At 44.4% G+C, this 25,741-nt stretch overlaps 1 protein-coding gene across 1 annotated transcript in view; it reads right to left on the bottom strand.

Moving 5' to 3' along the window:
• Positions 1 to 25,741, bottom strand: part of ERC2 (ELKS/RAB6-interacting/CAST family member 2) — a 1,053,591-nt gene that overhangs the window by 671,169 nt on the left and 356,681 nt on the right. The window contains exon 6 of the mRNA XM_069084575.1: positions 21,827 to 21,994. Coding sequence (XP_068940676.1) covers positions 21,827 to 21,994 — 168 coding nt within the window. The remainder of the gene's footprint in view (positions 1 to 21,826; positions 21,995 to 25,741) is intronic.

Here is a 25,741-nt window from a genome sequence, read left to right as displayed (position 1 = left end):
AGAGGGGCTTCCTTTGAGAACCAGCAGGTCTCAGGACATGATCCATTTCCCTCAAATGAAAAAAAAAAAAACAGAGAGTTCCCTACCCAGAGCATCAACTGATTCAATTTAATTAAATTCTGTGAATAGGTTAAGAACCTATTCTGTGCCAGGGGTCATACAAGGCCTCCAGGATCCAGGAGCAAAGAGGAAACAGACTGCCCTCCAGAAGCTTAGGGAAACTCCATAAATGTATACCCTCCCCCAAAGTGTATAGAGAATAAAGGTAAAGTGCTTGGAGTGAGGAAAGCTCAGAGGAATCAGGAAAGGCTTCCTGGAGGAGATGGAGTGGAGAAGGGAGGGCATCCTAGGCCTAAGGGACAACCAAGACAAAGTCATGGGGACAGGAAATGGAATGTCTCCTATGGAAGAAAGTAAGAAAAAAAAGCCAGAATATGTGTGAATGAGGGGGATAAACACAGAGTCCATGAAGTGTGACCAGCCTGGAAAGAAAGGAAGGACTTTACAAGGAACAAGAAATTAGCAAGTGAAGGGGAGGATGGAGGACGCATTTGTGTGCTTAAGGAGTGCAGATCTGGCAGCTGTGCAGAGGAGGGCCGACTGGAGGCAGGGAGACCAATACAGAGGCCGGATGGACCAGGACCTGGACGGAGGTGTGATCCCCTGAGGAATGCATGAACTGGGAAGGGACAAAGCCAGGAAGGAGCTGGCGAGGGCAGTAATGGGTCTGTTAATCACTAATGTTATTCCTTATATATTCCATTAATGAGGAAACCAAACCTCAGAAAAGGAAGGGATGGAGCGAGGTCATAAAGCTACCAGTATCTGAAGCAAGATTTGAACTCAGGTCTCTCTGACTTCAAGTAAAGAATTCTATCAACTGTAACCTAGGGCTTTTTTGTTGGTTTTGTTTTGGAAAGCAAAGATTAAAAAAAATTCCTGCTTAAAGTCTCCAAGAGTGGTCATTATCTTTTTATTCCTGTTAACCAGTCTTTGTTGTGAGTGGGGGCTGGGGCTGACAGCCACCCTTAAAGCTGGGAAGATCTGGGGTCATCTCCTCTTTCATATAACCATGAATAATTCATATAATCATGTAACCATGTGACTCCAGGAAATTCTCTAAAAGGATTAAGATACAGAGAAGATGGCAGCCTCCTTACTATTAGAGACACTCCATTGCTTGAGTTCATGCCTTTGCTCTGTCCATGCCCCATGCCTGGAATGCCCTGCCTCCCCTCCTCTGCTGCCTGGCTTCCTTCAAGCTTTAGCTCCAATCCCACCATCTGCAGGAAGTCTTTCCCAGACTCCTGTCCCCCAACACATCTACCTGGGGCTTTTCTTCTGTGGTTACCTCAGCTTGTCCCCTATAGGTCTCACCAGTACAAAGTAGCTTGTGTGTTGCTTCCCCGTTAGATGTAAGCTCCTTGAGGGCAAGGACTGGCTTGTGCCTTTCCTTGTATTCCCAGACCACAACACAGTGCCTGGAACATGGTAGGTGCTTCCTGAACGCCTATGATTGATGATGTCAATGATGATGACCTGACCTGCCCTGCCAGGAGGGCTCCCCAAACAAATGAAATTCCAGGTCCGGCCCTTAACTCCATCTTTATCTACTGTTTTAAAGCACGAACCTCACCCCACCATGTAAAATCTTTAAAGCTCCTGAAACATTTTACCTTATGTCTTTTTCCAATTCCAAAAACTCGGGCACCCAATAAAACTGGTGAGCCAGAGCCCTGTAAAGTAGAAACAGGCCAGCATGAGGCTGAGGCAGAGCATTTTCTATATTTCACACTTTTCAAAACTCCAGTTAGAGTTTCATTAAAGACAGCAATGATCTGGGCTTGCCATTGACCCCAGTGTAAATGGAGTATTTCTCTGTGAAAAGAGATTCACATATCCTACGTCAGGGCAGATGTGACAAGCAGGCTGAGAAGTATTACAAACCACGTCTTGCCAGTAAGAAGGGGCATCAAAAAATCAGCACCCAGAAACAGGATGGATGGTCATGTAGCAATGATTCACAGACTTAGCGAGTGTTGTGCCCACACCATAATAAAAGACCCAAGGAACGGTTGGATAGCTCCAACTTGCAGGACTGATAGAAGGAAATGAAAAGAACTACACAGGATGAGAAGAGAAAGATAGGAAGTGTCTGTGCCGGGGAGGGATGACAGACCCGAGATAACCTGAAGATTCAGTTCAGTCCAACAGGTTTGCAAACTCAGAGCCGATCTCAACACTTCACTCTCCCTTACTCCCCACAGAACCAGCTGCTCCCAAATCATCATGGCCACCATGGGCTTCTCCGTAAGTGCAGATATGACTATGTCACTCCCAGCGGTCTCCTATTGCCTCTAAGGTAATAGAAAAATTCCACTCTTTGGTTTTTAACTCTCTCCATACCCTGTGTCCTTCCTGCCCACCCAGGCTTCTTCCACATTACTCCCTTCCATGTTTTCTGTGAGCCAGTCATACTGGCTTTCTGGCTATTCTGAACTCATGCCTATCCATATCTCAACTCACGGTGTTTTCATTGGTTGTCCCCCATGCCTGGAACTCTCTCCTTCCTCACCTCTGCATCCTGCCTTCCCTGGCTTCCTTCAAGTCTCAGCTAAAGCCCCACATTCTGCATGAAACCTGTCCCAGTCTCCCTTAATCATAAAATCATGATGCCTTCCCTGAGGTGCATATCTCCAATCTATCATATATGTGTGTGTATGTATATACATATATGTGTATATATACATATATATTATATATACTATAGTACTATATACTATACATATACATACTATATACACATATACTATATGAGTATCTTGTCTAGCCCATGTATCTCCATATAAATGGAGATCATGAAAGTACCTACCTCCCGATATTGTTGTGAGGATTAAATGAGGTAATACGTGTAACATGCTTAGCAATGAGTAGGCACTTAATAAATTATTCTTCCCTTTTCTTCCCGATCCTTTACAAAGGAAATAACATTTTTATAGCTTTCAGAAGAGAAGACCTTTCATTTTGAAATGCAACTTATTATTTGTTAAAGATTCCTTCAAACCAAACAGGAAGGGTCAACTGAGCTAAGCATCACTGACAAATATCAATTTAATGGAAATATCCACATCATCTTAATTTTCTACTTAAAGTCCTATTTTTTTTCCAGAGAAAAAAGCTAAAGAAAATAGTCATTTTTAAAGTACCATTTTCCATGGAACCTGATGAAGCCAGAAGGCCAGTGTGTTGGAAGCCACAAGATCTAGACTTGATCCAAAACAATTAGAGCTGTCCAAAAGTAGAATTGGCTGCCTCCAGAAGCAGTGGTCTTTCCATAACCATAGGTCTTCAAATAGAGGCTCAATGGGTGACCACTTGATGGGCATTCTGCAGAGACAATTTATGGCCATTTAGGAATTGCATACTCTATGTTCCTTCCAAATCTGGGATATGGAGATGGGCAGTCAACGAATATTTTTTTATGTGCTGACTATGAGTCAAGCCCTATGCTAGGCAGTGAGGTACAAAGAAGGGCAAAAACACAGACCTTCCCTCTTGAAGCTCACATTCTAAAAGGGGAAGGCAACAGGCAAACAATTATGTACAAATGGGAGGTCATTACATAACTGCAGAGGCACTAGACATCACAGGGCCTGACAAAGGCCTCCTATGGAAAAGTCTGGTTACATTCTTACAATGCTACAATTCCAAAGAGTCTCCAATGAGATTTATGGAGAGATGTGTAGCTGCTCATCTGATTTTATCAGAAATGACTTCTCTATAAAATCTGAAATAACTGTCTTGCAGAAAACAGGTTCACTTGGCCCAAAACCAAGAGAGTGAGATATCAGGAGGTCACAGCCATTGCCCCATCATGACCCAGTCTATATCTGTTCTCTCCATAAAAGCAGCAGCAGGTTTAACCAAGGAGGAGGGGGCTGCCAATATGGGGATGAGAGAGTAGGGGAAGCAGCTTGCTGCCTGGATTCTAATATCTAAGATGTCTCCACATTTATTAAGTCCCTCCACTTCCCCATCTGGCCAAGGTGTTCACTTTTATGTCAAAATGAAATGAGGAGCTGATATAGTCCAAATGTGGACCATCAGGGGCTTCCAGTTTCCTGTGCCATGTGCTGTAACTGAGTCTGGGCAATAGCAAGGCTACAGAAGGCTCCGGCCAGATCGGGTTGCACCGCTAGGCCCTGTGGGCCAGATGCGGACCTCCAATGCCCATGCTATCAAAGCCCCACACACTGGAACTGCAAAGGGAAATGCAGGGATGGGGGCCTCTTTGTTCACATCTGGTCAACAGCTTGAGCCTTGCTGGAGTACAGGGAAGATCCCCTGGAAACTCTTGCTATCCACAGCTGGCAATGGGGCTGAGTGGGAGGAAGGACAGACAACAGTCTGAGCTGGCACTGTGCCCCCTCAGGATGGTGGCTTCCAAGAAAAAAGACAGTGACAACTATTGGGCACCGTTTGAGTTTTCTTTTCCACAAGAGAAATTTAAAAATGAGTTTTTTTCTCTCTCATAAAAACATTATTATTGATTGATTGATTTTTGCAATGAAAGGGAATGGGTGATGTGGGCAGTTCCATCACCTGCTGCCTAGGTGAGCCTCATCATAATGCAGACAAAACTATGTTCTTCTTCACCTCTGAGTCTGGGATTCACCCTGAAATCTGACTGTTCACAGTAATTAGACAGAAAAGATATTTAGACATTGAATCTATTGCCTGGGAGCTCTTTCTCATGGCACATCTTCTCAAACATCTGTAAGGGAGAGAGTGTCCCTCCCCACCTCAGATGATGTAATTAAAGAACCCTGAATTTTTAAAGAGTCTTCCTACAATCCCACAACAAATGTGTAAGTCTTTCACCACCCGGAGAGGGTGAGAGGGCCTCATCCATTTGATCAAGCAGCTGACATCCCACAGGAAACATCTTGTGATCTGGTGAGAGAATCACTGGCACTCCTTGTGCCCAGAAGGAATGATGGCGTCCGGACTGAGCGTTTTGTGGAGGGAGATCTCTTTACCCTTCTGAGATGTAGGGGGAGTAAAGGAATGCTGTCTCCCAAAAGAATGTTATCTCCTTGAGGGCATGCATTGTTTGTATTTTTGCCTTTCTATCTCCAGGACCTAGCACAATGACTAGAACATCATGCCACTCCATAAATACTCAGTGACTGATTGCCCTGGCTATGACTCAAAGTTGGAAGGAGATCCCACTGGGCATATCCCATTGTACCTACATGGCAAACAGACAGAAATCTGGGATTAGAACCCAAGAGGAGGAAGAGAATGGACTGGGTCCCATTTTCTAAGCTGTGCCATTCTATTGTTGGCCTCCACCAAAATTCATAGTGATGCTAGGTGGCCATGACCTTGGAATCCCACCCCCTCTGAAAATCAGGACTGTGGCTAACCCAAAGAGTACCAGGAAGGCAAATGGAAGCTACAATGAGGCAGCTCGACTGCTCATGATGACTTCGACGATGAAAGTACCAACCAAGATACAATGTGGGAGATGTGTGGCCAAAGAAGAGGGCATGCCAATCCTGCTTTAAAATAGGGGACAACAGATGGACTGTCCCTGTGCTTCACTGGTGCCCATGGAAAAGCCAGGGAAGAGACATAGAAGGACTCTGCCACGGTGGGCAGGGGATCCTCTATGGAGAACGTATGCTATGGAATGGATAAATGTCACTGAGGAGGAGAAAATACAGGGGGGTTGTCATCTGCACCACTGGAGACAGAACAATGGATCAACCAGCTTATTGACATAAATCATTTCTAAGGGACTATAATCCCAAAGTGTCTCCGAGAAGCTTTATGGAGAGATGTGTAACCGCTCATCGGACTTTATCAGAAACAACTTCTGTATGAAATCTGAAATAACTGTCTTGCAGAAAACAGGTTCACTTGGCCCAAGACCAAGATGGTGAGATGTCATACAGACTTCAGGAGGTCACAAAATCATACCCATGGCTATTGCCCCATGACTTAGTCTATCTGTTCCCTCTATACAAGCAGAACCAGGCTTAACCAAGGAGGAGGGGGCAGCCAATATGGGAATGAGAGAGTAGGAGAAGCAGCTTGCCTTGTCTTGGGTGGGTGGGGAAGGGGTCTAGATTTGTGATTTCAATGGTGCAGGGAAGTTTACTGCTGAGTACTTGCTACATTACAGAGCTGCCTGGGAGCCAGGAGAGATGAAAAGATTTGACTCCTGCTATACAGCTGGCATTTGGCCATGATCATACAGCTTGAAGGTGTCAGCTGAGGTGAGACCTGTCCCCTAATCCTCCTGACTCCAAAGCCAGACTTGTATCCACTATTTATTTTTTTTTCTCAATAGAGTTTTAGTCTCTTATGACTTCACCTCTCTGGGTCTCAGTTTCTTCATGTATCAAGAGAAGCTGGTTCCAATGCCCCTTCTGGCTCTATCCCTATGATCATTTTAACTGTTCTTCCCCAAACTTGTCTTAATTCATCAATATCACCCCGGTGCTGACAGATCCAGAATTGGTCAAGCTTTCCATGGCTGGTTTCCTGCTGGTCTTGCTGGGCATCAGCATCCCAGCTCCGAAACCGACTTTCTGTAGGACCACAGGGTGCAAGTGACTTCAGCTGCAAGATGGGGACAATAAAACCAAAACACTAATGTGATGAGATTGTCCTGAAGAGCAAAGGAGATGCAAATCTATGTAAAACTTGGGAAAGTTTAAAGTCTGAGGAGGAGAAGGAGAAGGGCCGGGTAGTGATGAAGAAGAAGAGAAGGAAGAAGATGAAAAAAGGGGGAGAGATGGAGGAGGAAGAAGAGGAAAAAAGAAGGAAGAAAAGAAGAAAAAAGGACAAAGTGAAAATAAACAAAGAGGAGGAGGCAGGGAAGGAGGGGTCTTCCATGTTGCTTGGTTTTTCTCTACTATTGTTATGGCAGAGACAAGTTCTCATGGTACAGCTAGACTCCACACTGAGCTGTAAGATATTGTGAAGATTCCATGATGATTCCCTCTGAATCCTCAAGGGAAAATTAAAATACAAAGCTCCTTAGCTCACCCCAAGGGTACAAGGATTGGGTGTAACTGTAAAAAGCAGTTAATACACCCAACAGGTTCCAGTAAAAGAAAATTCCACCAAAGTACTGAAAATCAACAGCATAGCCAACTGAAATCCAGAGAGCCATTTAAGTGACTAGACAGGTATTATTAAAGAACAAGCAGTAAGAAGACCAGAGTGGGCTATGAAGTCTAGCAATCTGAAACATAGACCACATAAGACATTGGATCCAAAGACTCTGACCTGTGAACCAGAATGGGATATAGAGGGAAGAAAAAGAATATATAAAGAGAGAAAGATGAACAGGAGGGGAGGGGAGGGGATGGGAGGGAAAGGAAGAAAGAGAAGGGGAAGAATAGGGACTAGGAGAGGGAGAAACTTAGGGAGAAGGAAAGGAAGAGGCAGGTACAGATGTCCATGGTTTATGGACCTGATTCTTCAGCACAAGTAGAAGTTGAGACAGTTGCCTCAGAGCTACATACAAAATAAAAGATGACCATGGGAGGGAGAGTAGTAAGAGGTGGGGACTGAAGGTGATGCTTACTCTAAGACTTGAAGGAAGCCAGGAAATTCCAGAGGTCAAGGTAAATGGGAGATCATGGGAGGCAAAAAGCTCATCCAAACACATGGAAATGGAGAGGGTGGGTCATGTCTGCAGAATAATGACTGGACCAGGATGGCTGGGTGGCAGAAGGCAAGAAGGGAGGTATTACAGGTCCAAAGACCCCAGGAATTGTTTGCAATAATTTTCCATAAATTGTTCGTATTTGCTCAGTTTATATATGAACATTTATTATCTGTGGGTGTGTTGTTTGCTCTCACTAAAGTCTAATTTCACTGAAGGCAAGAACTTCATTCTGGTTATCTTTGTATTCACAGTCCTCATACTGTTCCTGGCATATAATCGGTGTTTAATTAGTGTTTGTTGAATGTTGACGGGATACAGGACTTTGGCTGGCCACCTTTCCACTCTTCTCTTTCTTTATGTCTGTGTGGCTGCATCTTTCAACATGTACAGGTATGTTATTTTGATTGTGCGTCCACTGGCACCCTCAGACCCTTCCAGGACCAGACCCAGTGCCTCACACCCAATGCACTTCTCCGAGGCCAACTGACAACGAGGGCACTTAGAGCAGTTTCTATGTATCATGACCTGACAAACCTCATTAAGCAGACTGTTCATTCCTCCAGATCACTCCTAGAGATGTTGAGGGCTGACCTGATACTGATCTAAGCATCATCCCAATGGACCGCATTCTGCTGTAATTTATTACAACAGCCAAATTGAATCCACATGACAGTGCTCAGAGCCAGCTTTCATTGAGTTGTCTTTTTTTTCTCCCACAAAGATCTGTGGAGACATTATTTTCAGTGATTTATTCAATATCAGACATTGTATCTATTGAATTCCTTTCTTTAATCTCAAACCTCTACCTAGAAAACAATAAAGTTTGCCTGGCGTGATTTCTTCTTCTGATCCCACATTGATCATGAAGGTAGGGTCAGTGACGTTCATTGGCTTGCACAAACTTTCCAAGTCATGGTCTTTAGCATGTGGAATTCCAGTGGCTGGTTGCTACTGACACCGAAGCCTACCTTTCTCCCAGATCCATTCTATTTGTGGGAGAGGCAGAGCCAGGAGCCCTCCCTCAGGTCACATCTATTACGTCACAGAAATGACACAGACACAGCAAAGATTGACATGGAAAACTGACAGAAGGAAAACACTGGGCTAAGTTGGCATCTCTCACCCTCATGTGCAACCCCAGTTTCTCCAAGATATTTTTCTGGGTTGAGTGGAACCCAAGGATGACAAAGGCACAGGCTCTGTTTCATGTGCCAGTGGCTGCAGAGGGTTTCTGGGACACGATCTTAGGATCTTCTCCTCCTTTCTGTGTTCTGGATAAATCCAAGTCGATGCACCAGTCGAGAGTTCAATGTGAGGTAGTTTCCCAAGTACCATGACACTTAATTCCCTCTCTGCCCCTTTCCTCTGTCTTTACCCGGGTAAAGGAGAGGAAGATGTTTAGTTTGAAATCCAGGATAAGAGGCTTGTGGGACTGACTTGAACAAATATACACCACACCAAAAAACACACAACAAACGTTTGAACAACATAAGGAACTGGAACACCCAACACAAAGATCACAACCACAGTCCCCCAGGAATGGTTTTGCAGAGTTTAGATTTAAGCACTGCAAAATGATGTCGATTTTCCTGTGAAAATTACAATGTTTATTTCTAACTCTATTTCAGTGATTTACGCTCAAGTCACTGTAAACAGTGCAAATATATAAATTATCTTGGGTGTTTAACCTAGTTCTCTAACTAGGGCACAGAGCTGATGCCTGTAAAAATATTTAAAATGGGAGATTTAAGTGATGGCAGAGTAAAGCTAGCCAACTGATATACTCATGCTTTCCTGCCTCCAAAAAGCTACCAAACAAAATTAACAAAAAGCTGTTTTGTATTATTTATATCATCTTAAAATCACGACATTTATCTGCCATTTACATTATAAACTAAAGACACATTTTAAATGAGTCCTACTTCTTGTGGTTAAATATTTACATATTTTGATCCTTGGAGTAGCTAATAAAAATGGATAAGTATTTTGTAGGGGTCCAATACATTCTATTTCTAAAGGCTCATAACCCATCATAAATAAAATCACGACCATTTTAAAGGAGGTATATGATGCCCTCTTCTAAGAGCTTATACTTAAAAATCATAATTCACTTTAGGAAAAAGTATTATGGGACTTTGAGAATGTCCCTCAAACGCTAAAGGATCTCAGAGCTCGTCAACATGGGCATTCCCTTCAAAGATGCAGGGCCCAAGTGATATCAGTTCACCCAGTCAGAGGCCCTCTGGTTCACATCACCCCATAAACTCACCACGAGCAGTACCCCCAACGTGCCATCCTCACGGTGCATGGACACCAACAGGTTGTCCATCAATTGCTCCTTCCTCTTCTCCAGATTTGGGAACAAGCTTCAGGCTTTACTGAACATGCAGGCTCACCCAGCTGCCTGGTCTTTGGTGCCCCTCCCAACACTGTATGCCATTTCATTCCCCCTGTCTCAGGTCACACATGGTCTCCCTGCTTGCAGCCAGTCCTTAGCACATACGTGCCTTTAACTGGAAGGGGAGCTAGATGGAAGAGTTTGGGTGGATTTGCCCAGACCTGCTGCTGCTTACAAACAGATAAAAGCCCCTGCTTGGCTCCTCTGGGGGTAAAGGGCGGAAGGAGTCAATCAGCAGGTAATGTCTACTATGGGTCAGGGGCTGTGGTAGCTACAGGGATTTAATTGTAAAAATGACATACATAAACGATAACATATATACATGTATAAACAACATAAACAATCTATAAACACATATTATATAAACAAAAATAAAAATGATCCTTTAAGAGGAGACATGTGAAATCTAAGCATATACAAAATAGACAAGAGGTCTTAGGATTCATGGGCATGAGGAAAGAGCCTGTGGAGTCTTGCCAGGAGTTAGGGAGTCTGAAGCCAAAGCGTGAGAAGAGTGAGAGCATTCCAGGCCTGGGACAAAGTCCCAGTTCTCATTCACTGGCTTCTGGCAGAGCAATGCTTCCTGCACCACCTCCTCTGGGAGGGAAGGGACCCTGCCTACTCATTCACTTCCCAATTCTATTCCTAACCCAAGAGAGTACTTTCCACCAAATCCAGAATGAGGATGTGGACGGCAACAAGGGGGGCTGTCCCTGCTGGGGGATTCGCTGTGGCTCCTTCTGCCTTCTTCCTTGCCTAGGCGTCATCCTGCGTCTCCGGGGTATGCACTAGGGAAGCTCTGCCAATAGGGAGGTCCTGCAGGCATCGCTTAAAGTCAGCAGGGGATCAAGGCTTGAATCCAGTCTCTGACCATAATTATTTGCATGACCTTGGTCTAGTCAAGTAGCTTCCCTGGGCCTCAGTTTCCTCACCTTTACAATAAGGGGCTGATACTAGATGGCCTCTGAGGCCCTAAGCTGGAATCCTATGATTTAACTTTAAAACATTCCATTCCACACTTTACAGCTTAAAGAACAAACCCATCCCACCCCCCATGTCACAAGCTCCTATGACTGCAGACTTCAAAGGGTACTAAGTCCAACCTCATATTACAGGTGAGGAAACTGAGGCCAAGGGAGGTGAAGATACATGACCAGAGTCACAATGGCAGGAAGTGGGGTTTGAACGCTGGCCTTGTGCCTCCAGAAGCCAGGTAGCACCTACCATCCTGGTCCAACACCTCTGGGCCTCAGGGAGAAGAGTACACACACCCCGGCCTCCACCCACAAACAGGACAAAGCACAAGGAAAAGGCAGGAAAGCCTCAGCCCCAGGGAGCACAGGCTTCAGAGCCTCCTCAAGGAGCCGGCCTGGTTCCAATGCATGGAGTATTTACCGTCTATAAAATATTAAAATTTGCCATAAAGGTTGCTGGATGGTAGACTTGCCTGAGGCCTGTTGGAGCTGGCCAAGGAGACAGTCACATATGAAAACCTAGATAAACACCAGCAGCATGCTGAATATTCATTAGATGTGGGCACTTTCCATAAAGCATCCATCATCCAGCAGGCACGCGCTGAGCCAGCCTGAAAATGCCCAGGCCTGATCCAGGCCGACAACGGGCAGCGCCACACACCCAGCTGCCTACATTCCAGCGCCTATGTCAGAAGCAAAAAGGCTCTGTGCCATCCCCAGCAACAGAAGGAGAAGCAGCAACTTCATGATAATCATAATATGAACAGCGCTTAATGCAACCAATGACTTAACATTCATTAAATCAACTGAGGCAGAGAATCTATGGGACAAAAATATTTTTTTTAAACCAACCCTACATTCTCTTTGTCATCAGATGTATTGATAAATCCCTAAATCTAGATACTCATCATGGATAAGAAGGTGAAGGACACATGTAAGCTCCCTGAGGGAAGGGTCTGGTTCTTTCTTTGTGTATCTCCAGGGAAGAAAGGAGAGAGGAAGGGAGAAAGGGAAGGGAGAAAAGGGAAAAGGGAAAGGAGAGAGGAGAGAAGGGAAGGGAAGGGAAGGGAAGGAGAATGAAAGGGGAAAAGGGAAAGGAGAGAGGGAGAGAGGAGAGAAGGGAAGGGAGGGAGAAAGGAAGGGAGGAAGGGGAAAAGGGAAGGGAGGAAGGAGAGAAGGGAAGGAAGGGAGGAAGGGGAAAAGAAAAGGGAGGGAGAAAGGAAGGGGAAAAGGGAAGTGAGAGAGAGAGGAGAGGAGAGAAGGGAAGGGAGGAAGAAAGGAAGGGAGGAAGGGGGAAAGAGAAGGGAGGGAGAGAGGAGAGAAGGGAAGGGAGGGAGGGAGAAGGGAAAATGATGATGATAGTGATGATGTTATGACTATCCTACTGACATTTTCTAGCACTTATATACTTGGTCTCCCTGGATCCTCACAATAATCCTCTTGTGATAGGTAAATGCAAACACTTTTACCTCCTCAGAACGTGGGAGATGGAAGGTCACTCAGGGACCACTGAATCCATCCCAAAAACAAAAGGAATTCCTATTTGAATGTAACTGACCAGTGATCCTTGACCTCTGCCTAAAGACCACCAAAGTGGGGGATCCACCATCTCTCAAAGTTTCCTGTTCTATTTGGGGACAGCTCTTATTTCTAGAAGTTTCTTTCCAGATATCAAACCCAAATTAATCTCTTTGAAACTCCCCCCACACAATGCTCCTCATCCAGCCCTGTGGGGACAAATGGAACAGGGTGAATCCCTCCTCCAAATGCCAACCCTTCGGATCTTCAGAGACAGTGCCATGGCCACAGACCTTCCCCTTCTCTTCTCCAGTCCTTTCACCCTCTCCTCATATGACACAGACTCCAGACCCTTCTCCATTCTGGTTGTGTCCCTCCTGACACTCCAGTTAATCAATGTCCTAACTTCACTGTGTCCCAGAACTGAACACAATAATCCAGGTGAAGTCTGATGAAGGCAGAGGACAGAGGCTCTCACCTCCCTATTCTGGAAAACTGCGACCTTTTTTTTTAGTGTAGTCCCAAACCACAGACAGCTTTGCCGACTAACTCATCACACTGCCCTCTCACCTGCATTTAACAGATCTGGAAACTGAGGCCCTACAGCTAGTTAATGTCAGAGGCAGGTTGTGAAATCAGGTCTCCCCGACTGAGTCAGGTGCTCTATTCACTCTGCCTGAGTAAATGCCTCTAAGCCTAGCCAGCGTTAATGCATCACCATTCTAAATGAGCAGATGTGTCCTTTGTCTGTTCCCATGACAGCCAGAGGAAGAACACTGCCCAGGTGTTTTATCCCAACTCCTAAGAGACAGCTCTGACTCCTCAGTACTATGTCCCTACTAGGCAATGCGGGGCCCATGGTGCAGGTTCGCTTTATGGCAAATCACAGTTACAGTCAACCAGAGGTTAGAGAGAAGCTCTGTGACCTAAATCACTCCATTATGTGCTGGCTCCTTGAGAAAAGGAATTACTTGATTTCCGTTTCTGGCTCCCAGCATTTGGCACCATGATTGGCACAGAGCGGATGATTGAAAAGTACTGGTTGAATTGAAGTGAACCTCTTCACCTAATTCATGTCTGAGATGAAGAATAAGGCTCCATACTCAGCTCAGGTTTCACATATAGGTGGAAGGGAAGGGGTGAAGACCTATAGCAATACTTTTATCACCAGGAAAACTGAGAGTGAATGAATGTATGAATGAATGCATTAGTTAATTAAAAACGTGTTAAGTGCCTCCTAAGCTGTGGAAATACAGATCCAAAAAAAAAAAAAAAAAACAACGTACCAGGTCCTTCCCTCAAGAAGCTTATATTCTAATAAGGGTCAACACATGTAGGGAAGCAGTATGGCCAGGGAAGAAGTTGCAGTGATGGTGAGTGGAACAATAAGACCGTCCATTTCTACAAATGAATGGACCTTTCCCAAAACGATGGCAGTGGTGATTTGATTCCAGTCCCGAGATCAAGAGGTCCAATAGAGGGGTGGGAGCCAGAAGATCCATGCACACTGGCATGTATGTCTCATGGTGTTTGGAGCTAAGTGACTCGGCTTCTCCCAGAGTCCGGGGTTGGAGGGGCTAATAGAGGGAGTAGAAACAAAAGCAGAAACATCAGGACAAAATCATGGCTAGGGAGAGCGAGGAGAAGAGGATCATTGAAGAAAGCAGGGAAGCTTCCTTCAAGGAAAGAATACTTGAGTTGAAACTGGAAGGGAGATGAGGATTCTGCATGGTGGGGGGGAGGGGGGGAAATAAGTATCTTCTGGGCACAGAGACTGGTGCTGGCAAAAGCACAAAAAAAAAAGAAGATGGGGCACCAAGTCTGGGAGTCCAGACTGGTCCAAATGTTGAGCCCAGGAAGAGAAGAAACGTGAAATCTAGCTAGAAAATATGTTGGAAGGCTGAGCGAGGAGAACTGTAAAGACAAGGGCAAATGATTGGAATATTATCTTAATGGAGAAAAACGGAATGGTGAGAAGAAGGGTAAGTCGACCAACCCTATTAGCCAACCGTGGGTGGCACAATTCCAGCCAGATTAACAGCCATGCAATCTAGAGGGTATGGATACTCCCTGGGAGTATTTGCAGTGTTCAACCCAATTAGCACCAAAGCCCTTGGCACCAACTTCGTGCCAAAAGAAAGATATCCAGGCATTAAAATGAAACCGATTCCAATTTCTGCCATTTAATGAAATGCTGCCATAAACACAGACACATGCACAGATAGGTCAATTCGATTCAATTCACAAGCTTTTGAGTACCTACTGTGTGCCAGGCACTGAAGACATGAAGACAAAACCAAGACAGCCCTGCCCTACCCTCAGGAAACTTGCATTTCACTAGGGGAGAAAAAGATGTACACAAATAGATAAATAAGTCTATTAATTCCTGGCACTTCCCCTACTGCCTACAAGCCTACCTACATCTCTTCCAGGCTTTACAACTTAAAAGAATCACTTGGCCCTACAACATCTTCAAGCTATTATCTCATACTTCCCCTCCCTTCCTTAGCCAAGTTCACTGAAGGCATCCATACTTTTTGCCTCAAATCTCATGACTTCACTACAATTCTCCAGAATTGCCAGTGATCTCCTAAGTGTCCAATCTGACCATCTTTTCTCAATCCCCACCCTTCCTCCTTGGCCTCTCTGTGGTATCTGACACTGTTATCCACCCTCTCCTCCTGGATACTCTCTCTTCCCTTGCTTTTCAGGACACTGTTCTCTCTAAGATCAGGGATTCTCAAATCAGGATCCACAACATTATTTTAAAAATCATTTTGATTATTCTATTTCACTATAGCTGGTTTTCTTTGTAATTCTATGCATTTTATTCTATGAACTTAAAAATATTCGCTTCCATAGATTCCACAAGACTGACAAGGGGTTCCATGACCCAAAAGAAGCCTTTCTCTAGGTCCTTTTCATTTCTTCCCTTCCACCCCTTCTCTGCCTCCTTTCCTGGCTCCTCGTTCATATCTTGCCCCTGACTGGATGTTTTCAAGGCTCTGTCCTATGAATTGAACAAGGATTCCATCATCTCCCCTCTCTTCTCCTCTTCCTCTCGCCCTCTCCCTTTCTCTCTCCTCATCTTCAACAATTCCCACATAGTTAATTCCCAAGGTTAAGCAGAAGTGTCTGGATCCAAATGTCCTTAGCTTCTATCCCAAATGCTGGTCCTACAACACCAACTGCCAATCAGACATTTCAAACAGTATCTCAAACTCAATGTATCCTAAACAAAATCCATCCCCTTTCCCACCGCAAACTTATCCATGACCATTATCTTCACTATTTCTGTCACAGGCGCCATCATCATTCTACTCACTCGGGTTCAGAAACTCAAAGTCACCCTCAATTCCTTCAGCAGCCCAACCTATTTGTCGGTGGCTGATTAAGTCTTGTAGATGGCCCCCAACACTATTTCTGGTGCCTATTCTCTTCTTTCTCCACACACAATCATGACATAAAATTGCTCCTCAGGACTGAGATGATGGGTGACAACCAAAAGAAGCCAGAGCTCCCGTTATCTGGCTTCTCTTCACCGCCTTTGCGCTGGCAAGGATGGAAGGGAACTGGCAAAGAAGGCAGTAACACTTGTGGTCAATCACAAGAGAGGAGGAGAATAATGAGCTTCAGAGGGTGGATCCACCATTTGACCCACATCTTTAAATGGCCAAAGTTCTGGCCACGGTGAGGGCTGACCCCTTCTTAGTGAACCATGGAGAACAGGCCAAGGGCCACGAGGCTGAAGAAGGGTGGGTGCCGGGAAGAGGACACAAGGGCAAACTAAAGCCCAGTGTGTTTGAGTCATCCCAGGCTAGCCTGATTACTTTGTTGGACAAGGCAGCTGGACCAAGAGATCAGACTTGAGCAAAGCATTTGGTAAGGTACATGAGGGAGGGGATTGTCTCACTTTTTGCCTTTTTATCTCCAATAAGTGCTTAATAAATATTTGTTGGTTGATTGATAAAGCATCCTGTGTAATTCTTGTGGAAAAGATGGACAGATATGGATGGGATGTGAAATAAGTACAATTAGCCAGATTCAGAAATCGCTGGATGGTCAGACTTAAGGGTCCATCACAAATGATCCTGCTCCAACTTGAGAGGAGGCCACTGGCAGAGCATCTGGGAATGGGTACTGGGCCCTGGTTGTTCCACATGTTCTGTGGGGGGACATCTTGAATGAGGCCTAACAAGTAAGCTTCCACATCAAGCTTGACTCCTGACTCCAGTGAGCTTCCCACAATGCCAGCTGGCGACCTCCAAGATGTATCCAAAAGTGGCAGGGGCTCCTTGAGCTTATGTGGATTATGGAGGTGCAGCCCCTTTGCCAATAAATTCTCCCACGCTGTGGGGTTTGTTGGGTCGTGGCATCAAAAGGTCATATGTTAAAAGTTGGAAAGGACCTCAAAGGTCATCTAACCCAACCTCCTCATTTTACAGATGAGGAAATTGAGGCTCAGGAGTTGATTTGTCCAAGGTCACTTAGTAAGTGTCAGAGGCAAGTTTTGAACCCTGATCCTCTGACTCCTGGATTAAGTCTTGCCTCTGACACACACTGGCTGTGTGAGATAGCTAGACACCCTACCTGTCAGTATGCATGGGTTGCCAATTTGATTCACTGGAATGAGTGCCCACGCCCATGAGCTCATAGATCCAGAACACTGGGTCTTTTGTTAAACACTCTTTCTCTTCACTGATATAAAACATGAACCTGACCCCAACCTCCCAGACAAGCATTTAGTAGCATCCTAGCCATCTAAGGCTCTGAGAGCTAGCTGCCATCTTGATGGAGCTGGGCTGAAGCCACTCCTCGTCCCTCTAAAGTTTGATGTCATTGTGGCTTGATGACATTTCCTTTTCACTTCATCTGTCCAGAGTCCAGAATTAGCCATGGAAAATAGAATCCAGTCACTTCCGGCACGGGGAAATCTAGGTTCTCATCAACTATCAGTGTAGAGAAAAAAAGCAAGTCTCTACTGACTCACAGCCTTAGCCAATAAGATCCAACTGTGGAAAGAGTGAGAGATTCAGATCAGGGGTGCAGGTTCAAATCCTGACTCTGTAACTTACTCCAACTAACTCTGGGCAAGTCACTCTAGGCCCTAGTTCCTCTATTTATAAAAAGAAGGCTTTGGACTAGACCACATCTTTGGTCCCTTCCAACTCTTGGTCCATAATCCTTTGGTCGCATTACCCAGAAATTTCACAAATTGGGATTGTCCTATTTAAACGTGTTCCACCTAGATAATCCAAGACATAGATCCTCTCCCACAAAGCCCTTCGGCCTAGGTCCCAAGGCGTACTTCATTAGCTGCTGCTAAGGAGAGTTTGGGGTCCCAGCTAGACCTGCTGGCCAAGAATAGAACTGACCAGAGCGACTCATGAAGCTCTTAGGGACATAGATTCCTCCCAGGGCTAGGCTGACAGATATGAGGTGTCAGGCTAGTCTTGCCAGGTTAAACACAGCTATTAAAGCCCCATACCCCACTTTCCTGGCACTTGGAGGAAGCATCCGGGCCAGAGTCCCTGAAAGAGAGAAATATTGAGTCATCCTGCCCCTCTGTCATCAACATCAGCTTATTTTTATTATCCCATGCCTGCACACCTTAATCCAAACCTCCTCCTCGAAGGCTGTTCCAAACCAAGCCCTCCCTGGGGCAGCCAATCACCCTGTTTTGGGGAGCTATTCTGATGTGGTATCCAACCAGCACAAGCAATCTGAGGGCACCCTATGTAAAAGATGGGCTTTATACATCCAGAATTCAAATTGTCATTGGTCCAGGTTTTGTGGGTTTCTTCAGGTCCCACAGAGCCCAAGCAGAGAGAGACCGTAGAAATCATCAAGACCAACTGCCTTGTTTTACCAAAAAGGAAGTCAAGGAAGCCCAGAAAATTGAGGCGATTTCTTCAAGGTCCCACAAATAAATGAGAGCTCCAGAGATGGGATGTGACCCAGGTTCTCTGACCAGTCAATGCTTTTCCCATGGCACCACTCTGTCTAACTGCCCATAGTAACTGTTCCTCTCAGTCTCGGCATTTACAATTCACAATGCTCTTGGGAGGTCCCTGGAGGGAGCGGCTTTAGAACATTTTCCACATGAAGAAACTGAAGCAAAGTGACTTGTGTCAAAGAGCCCCAGACTTAAAAGCCTCATTGGAATCCCTCTGCCCTTAAGCCTTAGGAACCCCATAGGGGCACTGAGATGTGGTACCAGCCCATGTTGCCAATAACACTATTAGTTTTCGTCTCAGGATCACTCACTACTCCAGGTCACAAGAGATCTAGGTCCCTCTACCAGATATTCTGGGGGTGTAGAGTTCTTGAGTCAATAGAAAAAAAAGACAAGAATCCATAAGGTAGCCAGGTAGAAAGGCTGGAGAACTGATGCAGCACAGACATCAGACATGGGCCCTGACCTCATTCTCATTCTAATGTCCCCCTTCCAGAGGATCTGAGTCAATGATGGAGCCCCTCACCTCCACCCCATGCCCAAAGACTGGGGCAGCCTTCTCTCATAGCTTACTAAGTTAAAAAACAAAGCAAAACAAACACCTAGGGTATCTACAGACATTTGGAAAATACATTGCATCGTTCATAATGGAAAACAGGTTTTTCCTATTATACTTACAAGTTTGTGGGTTGGTTTTTTTTTTTTACCATTTCAATTTATAATTTTAAGTTGAAATATAAAATAAGCTATTAACACTGCTTTCTTCTTATTTTAAAAACAAGAAAGACTTGTGAAGTTTTAAAAGAAAAACTGGATTCAGAAAATATGAAGGTTCAATCATGCGTAATGAGCAAAACCGTGACAAAGAAGAAATCAAAGGATTGTGGGAAAAGCTGACTGTCATTACATGAAGTAATACATCTCACTAATGAAACAGACCTTTCTGAAATAATGCAAGAATGAAAGTGTCACAGATGAACTCAAACAATACAACAAAAAGATCGAGGATAGAAAAAGAAAATGAAACTCCAATATATAAAATATGACTTTATTTGGCTACATAAAAAAAGTATATAAAGTCAAAACATATCAGAGTCAATTTATTTGCCCCCGATTGATGGCTGACATGCGCAAAAAATTCCACAGAATATTTAAATACAGCGTTACCAATGAAAAAGAGCTGGGTGGAGAATCTAAGGACCAGGATTGGATTCCCACATCCACCCTTCCCAGCTGCGGGACTCAAAAGTAGCTTCAGAACCCTGGGCCAGTTTCTACAATGGTAAAACGGGAAGGTCGTTAGGAGTTCTTAAACTGGAGTCCACAAACTTCTTTTTTAAAAACATCTTGATTACTATATCTCAATATAATTAGTTTCCTATGCAATACGATGGATTTTATTTTATGAATTTAAAGACACGATTATGAGAAGGGGTCTAGAGGCTGATTCCCCAGATGGCTGCCCAAGGGTGGTCCAGTACACATAGAAAACAACCCTTGCACTAGATGATCTCTCGGGACCCTCCAAGCTCTCAATGTATAATCATATTCATATTTTCTATGTAAATCACCAACACAGAAGACCTTTTATAGGCTATAAATAAGCATTCCCTTCTGGTCCTGGAGTTGGCTAACAAAATCCCATAGTACCTATGCAATTGTTTGTAAACCCTCACACTTGGCATAATTTGCTTAACTTTGTCTTGATGACAATCTCAATGGACAAAGGACACAGGAAAGAAAAGTCTTCATTGTTTTGAAAATAAGAAAAAGCAGCATTAATAGCTTATTTTATATGTCAATTTTAAATTAGAAATTGAAATGGTAAAAAAAAAAAAACTTGTCAATATAATCGAAAAAGTCTGTTTTCCATTACAAATGATGCAATGTATTTTTCAAAAGTCAATAGATACCCTAAGTGTTTTGTTTTGCTTTTACTTTATAAGGAAAAGTTGTGTGGTGGTACAGGGGGGAGCTTAGGAACCAATACCAAGGCATCCTATATGGGGGTAAGCTCTGATATGGTATCACCAGCCTGAGCCATACCATGCAAAGCCAGAGAATATGGGCAGCACAGAGAGAGGGAGAGAGGGCTGGGTGGGTGTCTGATAAGATCCAGTGTGCAGGCGTTAGCCTGTGAACCAACAGCAAGGATCATAGCTAATATTTATACAGCACTTTTGAGATTTGCAAAGTGCTTTACAAATATTTTCTCATTTTTTTCTCTCATAACAACTCTGGGAGATAGCTGCCATTATTTTGTTGCTCTTACAGAAGAGGAAATTGAAACAGACAGAGGTTAAGTGACTTGCCCAGGGTCATACAGTCAGAGTCTGAGAATGGATTTGAACTCAGGTTTTCCTTAGACTCATTAATATCATGACAGCCACTAGTCTTGGGGGTTGTGGGATCTCCTGGGTAGGTGCCTAATGGATAATTACTGGGACCTTGAACTCCTTAAACAGGAGTTTAAAAAACAGCCAGGAGGTAGGAGACATACCCATAACCATTCTGTGAGCTGTGGGACCTCTGGACCTCAAAACATCAATAAACTCCCAGGAGTGAGTATTTTTTTTTTTAATTGAAGTTTGATTATTTTCAAATGTACATCATGTTCTGGAAATTAAGGAAAGGAAAGATTCAGGGGCTTGGTTCTGATCCACTCCTGAAGCAAGGCACTCTCTGCCCCCCACCCCACCCAACACACAGATTTTAAGCATAGAGGGAACAGAAGCATGTGGGCTTGGCAAGGAAGGACATCCGGCTCAAGTCTGGAGAAATGAAAACTCACTGAGACACGGTTAAGGCAGACCATAAAACAACTGGGTGGCTCTCCCATAAGCACAAATAACTCAGGGAATTTCAACTCCGACTTGATTGGATTAGATCATATCAATGTAAGATGCCCAATCTCTTTTCCATCCCTTCTACGTTATTTTTGTCCAAGCCCAACTTCACTGGGGATTTCTTTTTCAGCCACAAGCATTGCCCCCGGGTTCTGCAATGGTGAAGTCATCAATTCACCACGGTTAGATTTCTGGGTAATAAAAAGACAAGTTCAGTGGAAAACAGAATGATGAAAACAATAAGGTCAGACTATCAAGATGATCAAGAGACTCGAGGTAAGCGTGCACATTTCTCATTCTGAAACTTCCGAGAAAGAAATGCGATTTCTCCATCTGCTTAGAAGGAGCGTCCGATCATTCCCCCAACCATCGGCTCACTAACACCACTCAGGGTCACTGCCCTGCTGGCTCTCTCCCCAAGGAGAACCTCCTAAGGGACTCACCCACCTTCTTCTGTAGGACGTTGATCTTCCTCTCCTTCACTTCCAGCATGTCCTTCATGTCTCGGATCTCTCCAGCCAACGTCCCTTTCTCTTCTGTGAGGTCCTGTAGCTGTTTGGTCTTTTTGTTGAGAAAGGATTCTTTCTCCTCCAGTCGTAATCTCAGGGCATCAACCTAAAAACAGAGGATTGAAAAAGGGGCGGCGGAGAGTTTAATAAAAATAACCTTGAATTTATCCCAATTTATTGGTCATGAATTTGGACATATGGGCAATTTTAGATTAGCAGAGCTCAATTACTTGTTTATAGAAAGAAATTAAATAAAGAGAATGTTTGAACTTCAAATGAGCCAAATTCTAACATGAGGAGATAACAATTTTATATAGCTCTTACTATGTGCTAAGCACTTTACAAATATTATCTCCTTTGATCTTGACAACAATCCCACGAGGTAAACACTATTTATTTTCACCATTTTACAGATGAGGAAACTAAGGCAGTCAGGAGTTAAGTGATATGATTTGAAATCAGGTCTTCCTAACTCCAGTTCCCACACTGTACCCACTGAACCACCTAGCTGAGAGAAAAGTGGCAGGCTCGTCGCCAGAAGGGACCCTCTTAGATCAATAACACCATCCTCAGAGCTCCTTGCTGGAGAGCACCTCAACCCAACTTCTTTTCATGATCACTCATGATCCCCCTACCCCCTCGTACACTTCTGAGTGTGACACATAGTGACACATAGACCAATGCACCTTCTAAACCTTGTGTCTTCCCTCTTTGTCCACCTTCCTGTCATCATCACTGCCAAAGGGGATGAGCGCCGTGGACACCTAAGGTGATTCTGAGGACATGCCCCTTTGCTTCATGGCATGCCCAAAGACTGTTGTGGTTCTTGCTGTTGTTGTCTGTCCTTCATTCTCAAAAAGAACCAATGACCAAATCAGGAGGGTGACTTACAAGTGAACTGGATTTAAGTGAAAGTTAAGTTAAGTGAGACAAGAGTAACTGTGCAAAGTTACCATCCTCACTCTCTCCTCCAAAGTCATTGGGTTCCAGTGGCAAGGCGCAAGTCGGGATGACTGGCCATGGCCCCAAATGCAGTGGGAGACCTTGGTCTTTTAAGCTAAGGTCTTTCCCAGGTTTCAGTTTGTCTGAGGGAGGCAACACCCATTCAGTGATTAAAGGCTAGGTGAAAGTTAAAACAAAGGAGAGTCTAGTTTGCCTTCCCAAAAGAATCAGTCTGGGAGGAGAACATGAAACACTTGCTATTTGCATTCACTCTGAGCCATCAAAAGCCAAACCATGAACCTGTGAGGTCTGGACTTAAACCTATTATTGACCAATCAGTGAAAGCCTGAGTGACTTGAGTTTAAAGACATGGTCAAGCAGCTTTATTTGAATCACAATGGACTTTCTCAAAACCTGTTTTTTCAGAGCTACATGTCAAGAAATCATTAAGGAAATTACATGAGACAAAAGAGTTAGTTGTCCCAGCTTTTGGTGGGGGGAAATGATAGAATAAATAAACAGGAAAGAAAAAAAGAATCTAACCCCCAAATGTCAAGATACTTAAGTGATCAAAAATTACATTCCTTTGGACAGAGCACCTACATGTAAGGGTATTACTCCCCACATGGACAGAGAGACAGAAAGAGGAGGAAGAGGAGGAGGAAGCTGCCCAAAGATTATTTATGTACAGAATAGGTAGGCATGGACAAGCTGACCAGGTGGCCCAAATAACTGGAGGCAGCAGGCACAGTGATGGGATGCAGAGCTGTTCTAACCATATCACTCTGCTGTTCAATAGACTATGGAGGGTCCCAATCACCTCTTCTAGGCTTTCACACAACTTCATGCCCTGACCCCTTCCTGCCTTCCAGTCCTCTTCCACACTCCTCCTTCCAGGGCCTCTCTGGCCCAGCCCCCAATCTGACTGCCCTTCTGCATGGCCCACGCTCCACCTCTCATCTCCTGCATTTGCCCTGGCTACCCCCCCCCCATGCCTGGAATACCCTCCCTCCTCACATCCACTTCCAGGAACGCCAGGTTTCCTTTAAGAGCCTGTCCAGTGCTGCCTTGTGCCCTAACCCTAATTCTGCTCAAAACTGCCTTCCCTTCACTCCCTATGCATTCTGTGACTGCAAATGCATAGGGGAACATATAATGTGTGTTTATATACACACCAACATGTATAAAAACGAATATATTATATATTATTTACAAATATATAAATATATATTTACAAATATATAAATAATGCACACATGCACACACAAAGCACATTGTCTCCCTCATTAGAATGTAAGCTCCTTGAGGGCAGGGGCTATTTCACTTTTGGTTCTGTGTGCCCAGTGCTTAGCACAGTGCCTGGCCAAGAGCAGACATTCGGTCAATGCTCCTGGTGCAGTGGCTAGAGTGTTGAATTTAGAATCAGGAAGACCTGAGATCTAATCCTTCCATAGACACTAACAATATGAACAAGTCACTTCCCAGCACTGGGTCTCAGTTTCCTTTTCTGTAAAACGAGGACAGACGATGGCCTCTTCCTTCTAGCTCTAACCCTGTGATTATATGATTGAGTACTGGAAAGTAAAAGAACACTTTGTGGTTGTTCTATCGTTTCAATTGTGTCTGACTCTGTGACCCCAATTGGGGTTTTCTTGGCAGAGATACTGGAGTAGTTTGCCATTTCCTTCTCCAGCTCATTCTACAGATGAGGAAACTGAGGCAAACAGGGTGAAGTGACTTGCCCGGGATCACACAGCTAGCAAGTGTCTGAGGCCAGATTTTAACTCAGATCTTTCTGACTCCAGGCCCAGGGCTCTGTGCACTATGCCACCCAACTGCCCTTAGAATAGACCCTATGGGGGTGGCCAGGTAGCACAGCAAGTAAGAGCACCGGCTCCAGTGTCAGGATGACCTGGGGATCGAATCCTGGGCTCAGACACTTAGCACCCACCCAGAAATAACTGGCCATGTAACCTTGAGCAAGTTACTTAACCCCGATTGCTTAAAAAAAAAAAATAGACCCTATGAAGGAATAAATGTTTTGCTCAATATGAATTTAAACAAGATACAGAAGTTTAGAAGTAGACCATAAATGGAGAGCTTGTGGGGACATTAGGGCCCATCTAGTCCCATCCCACTTTTTTTTCCAACAAATAATAGAACTGAGGCCAATGAGTGACTTGTCCAGGGTCTCACAGGCTGGCAAATCCCAAGACAAATAGAGCTGGACATCATAGGCTGACTAACAAGGAGGCCAACAACTCAGCACAATCTATAGGAATCCCAAAGCCAAATAAAACTCAATCAAACCCAAGAACAAAGGCATCAGGCAGCCCCTCACGAGCAGAGAGATAAGGAGAAGCCTGGGTTTGAATCCCAGAGGAAGGGACAGGGAAGAAAGGGAAAAGCAAGAAAAAAGAAGAGAAACAGGAGAGAGAAAAAAGAAAGGGGAACAAGAAAAGAAGACAAAAAACAGCCTCTCACCAAATAAGACCATTCAACGTGCGACTTGTCCTAGCTGCATAAGACCACAAAGTCACTTTAATCCATGTCCCCTCCCATCTTTCATAAGAGAAAAGCAAGGTCTAGTGAGGAAAAGAGACTTGTCCAAGGTCATGCACACTGGAAGTAAATAATGGAGCCATGATACGATCAGACTCCCAGGCCCTCTCTCTAGTGCTCCCTCTACACTGTGTCTCTGGGAACTCGCTGGACATCAACTGGGAGGCAAGCATCTGTTCACTAAGTGACTTCTCTGATCTGAGGAGACACAGCTGGATGGATGTACTTTCCCACATGCATGCGTACACACTTCTAGTAGCGCTGCTGCTACCACTACCATACTCCTGCTGCTGCTATTGCTGTGAAATGCAAAAATGGTATTGAATTTAATTATGATTAAGTATTTATT

Source organism: Petaurus breviceps, unplaced genomic scaffold (genome assembly GCF_028583685.1).
Source record: "Petaurus breviceps papuanus isolate PSGF00001 unplaced genomic scaffold, PetGlider_PUasm1.0 174, whole genome shotgun sequence".
NCBI classification, from domain to species: Eukaryota; Metazoa; Chordata; class Mammalia; order Diprotodontia; family Petauridae; genus Petaurus; species Petaurus breviceps.
Note: the sequence above shows the minus strand (reverse complement) of the source record. Positions and strands in the feature narration are given on the sequence as shown.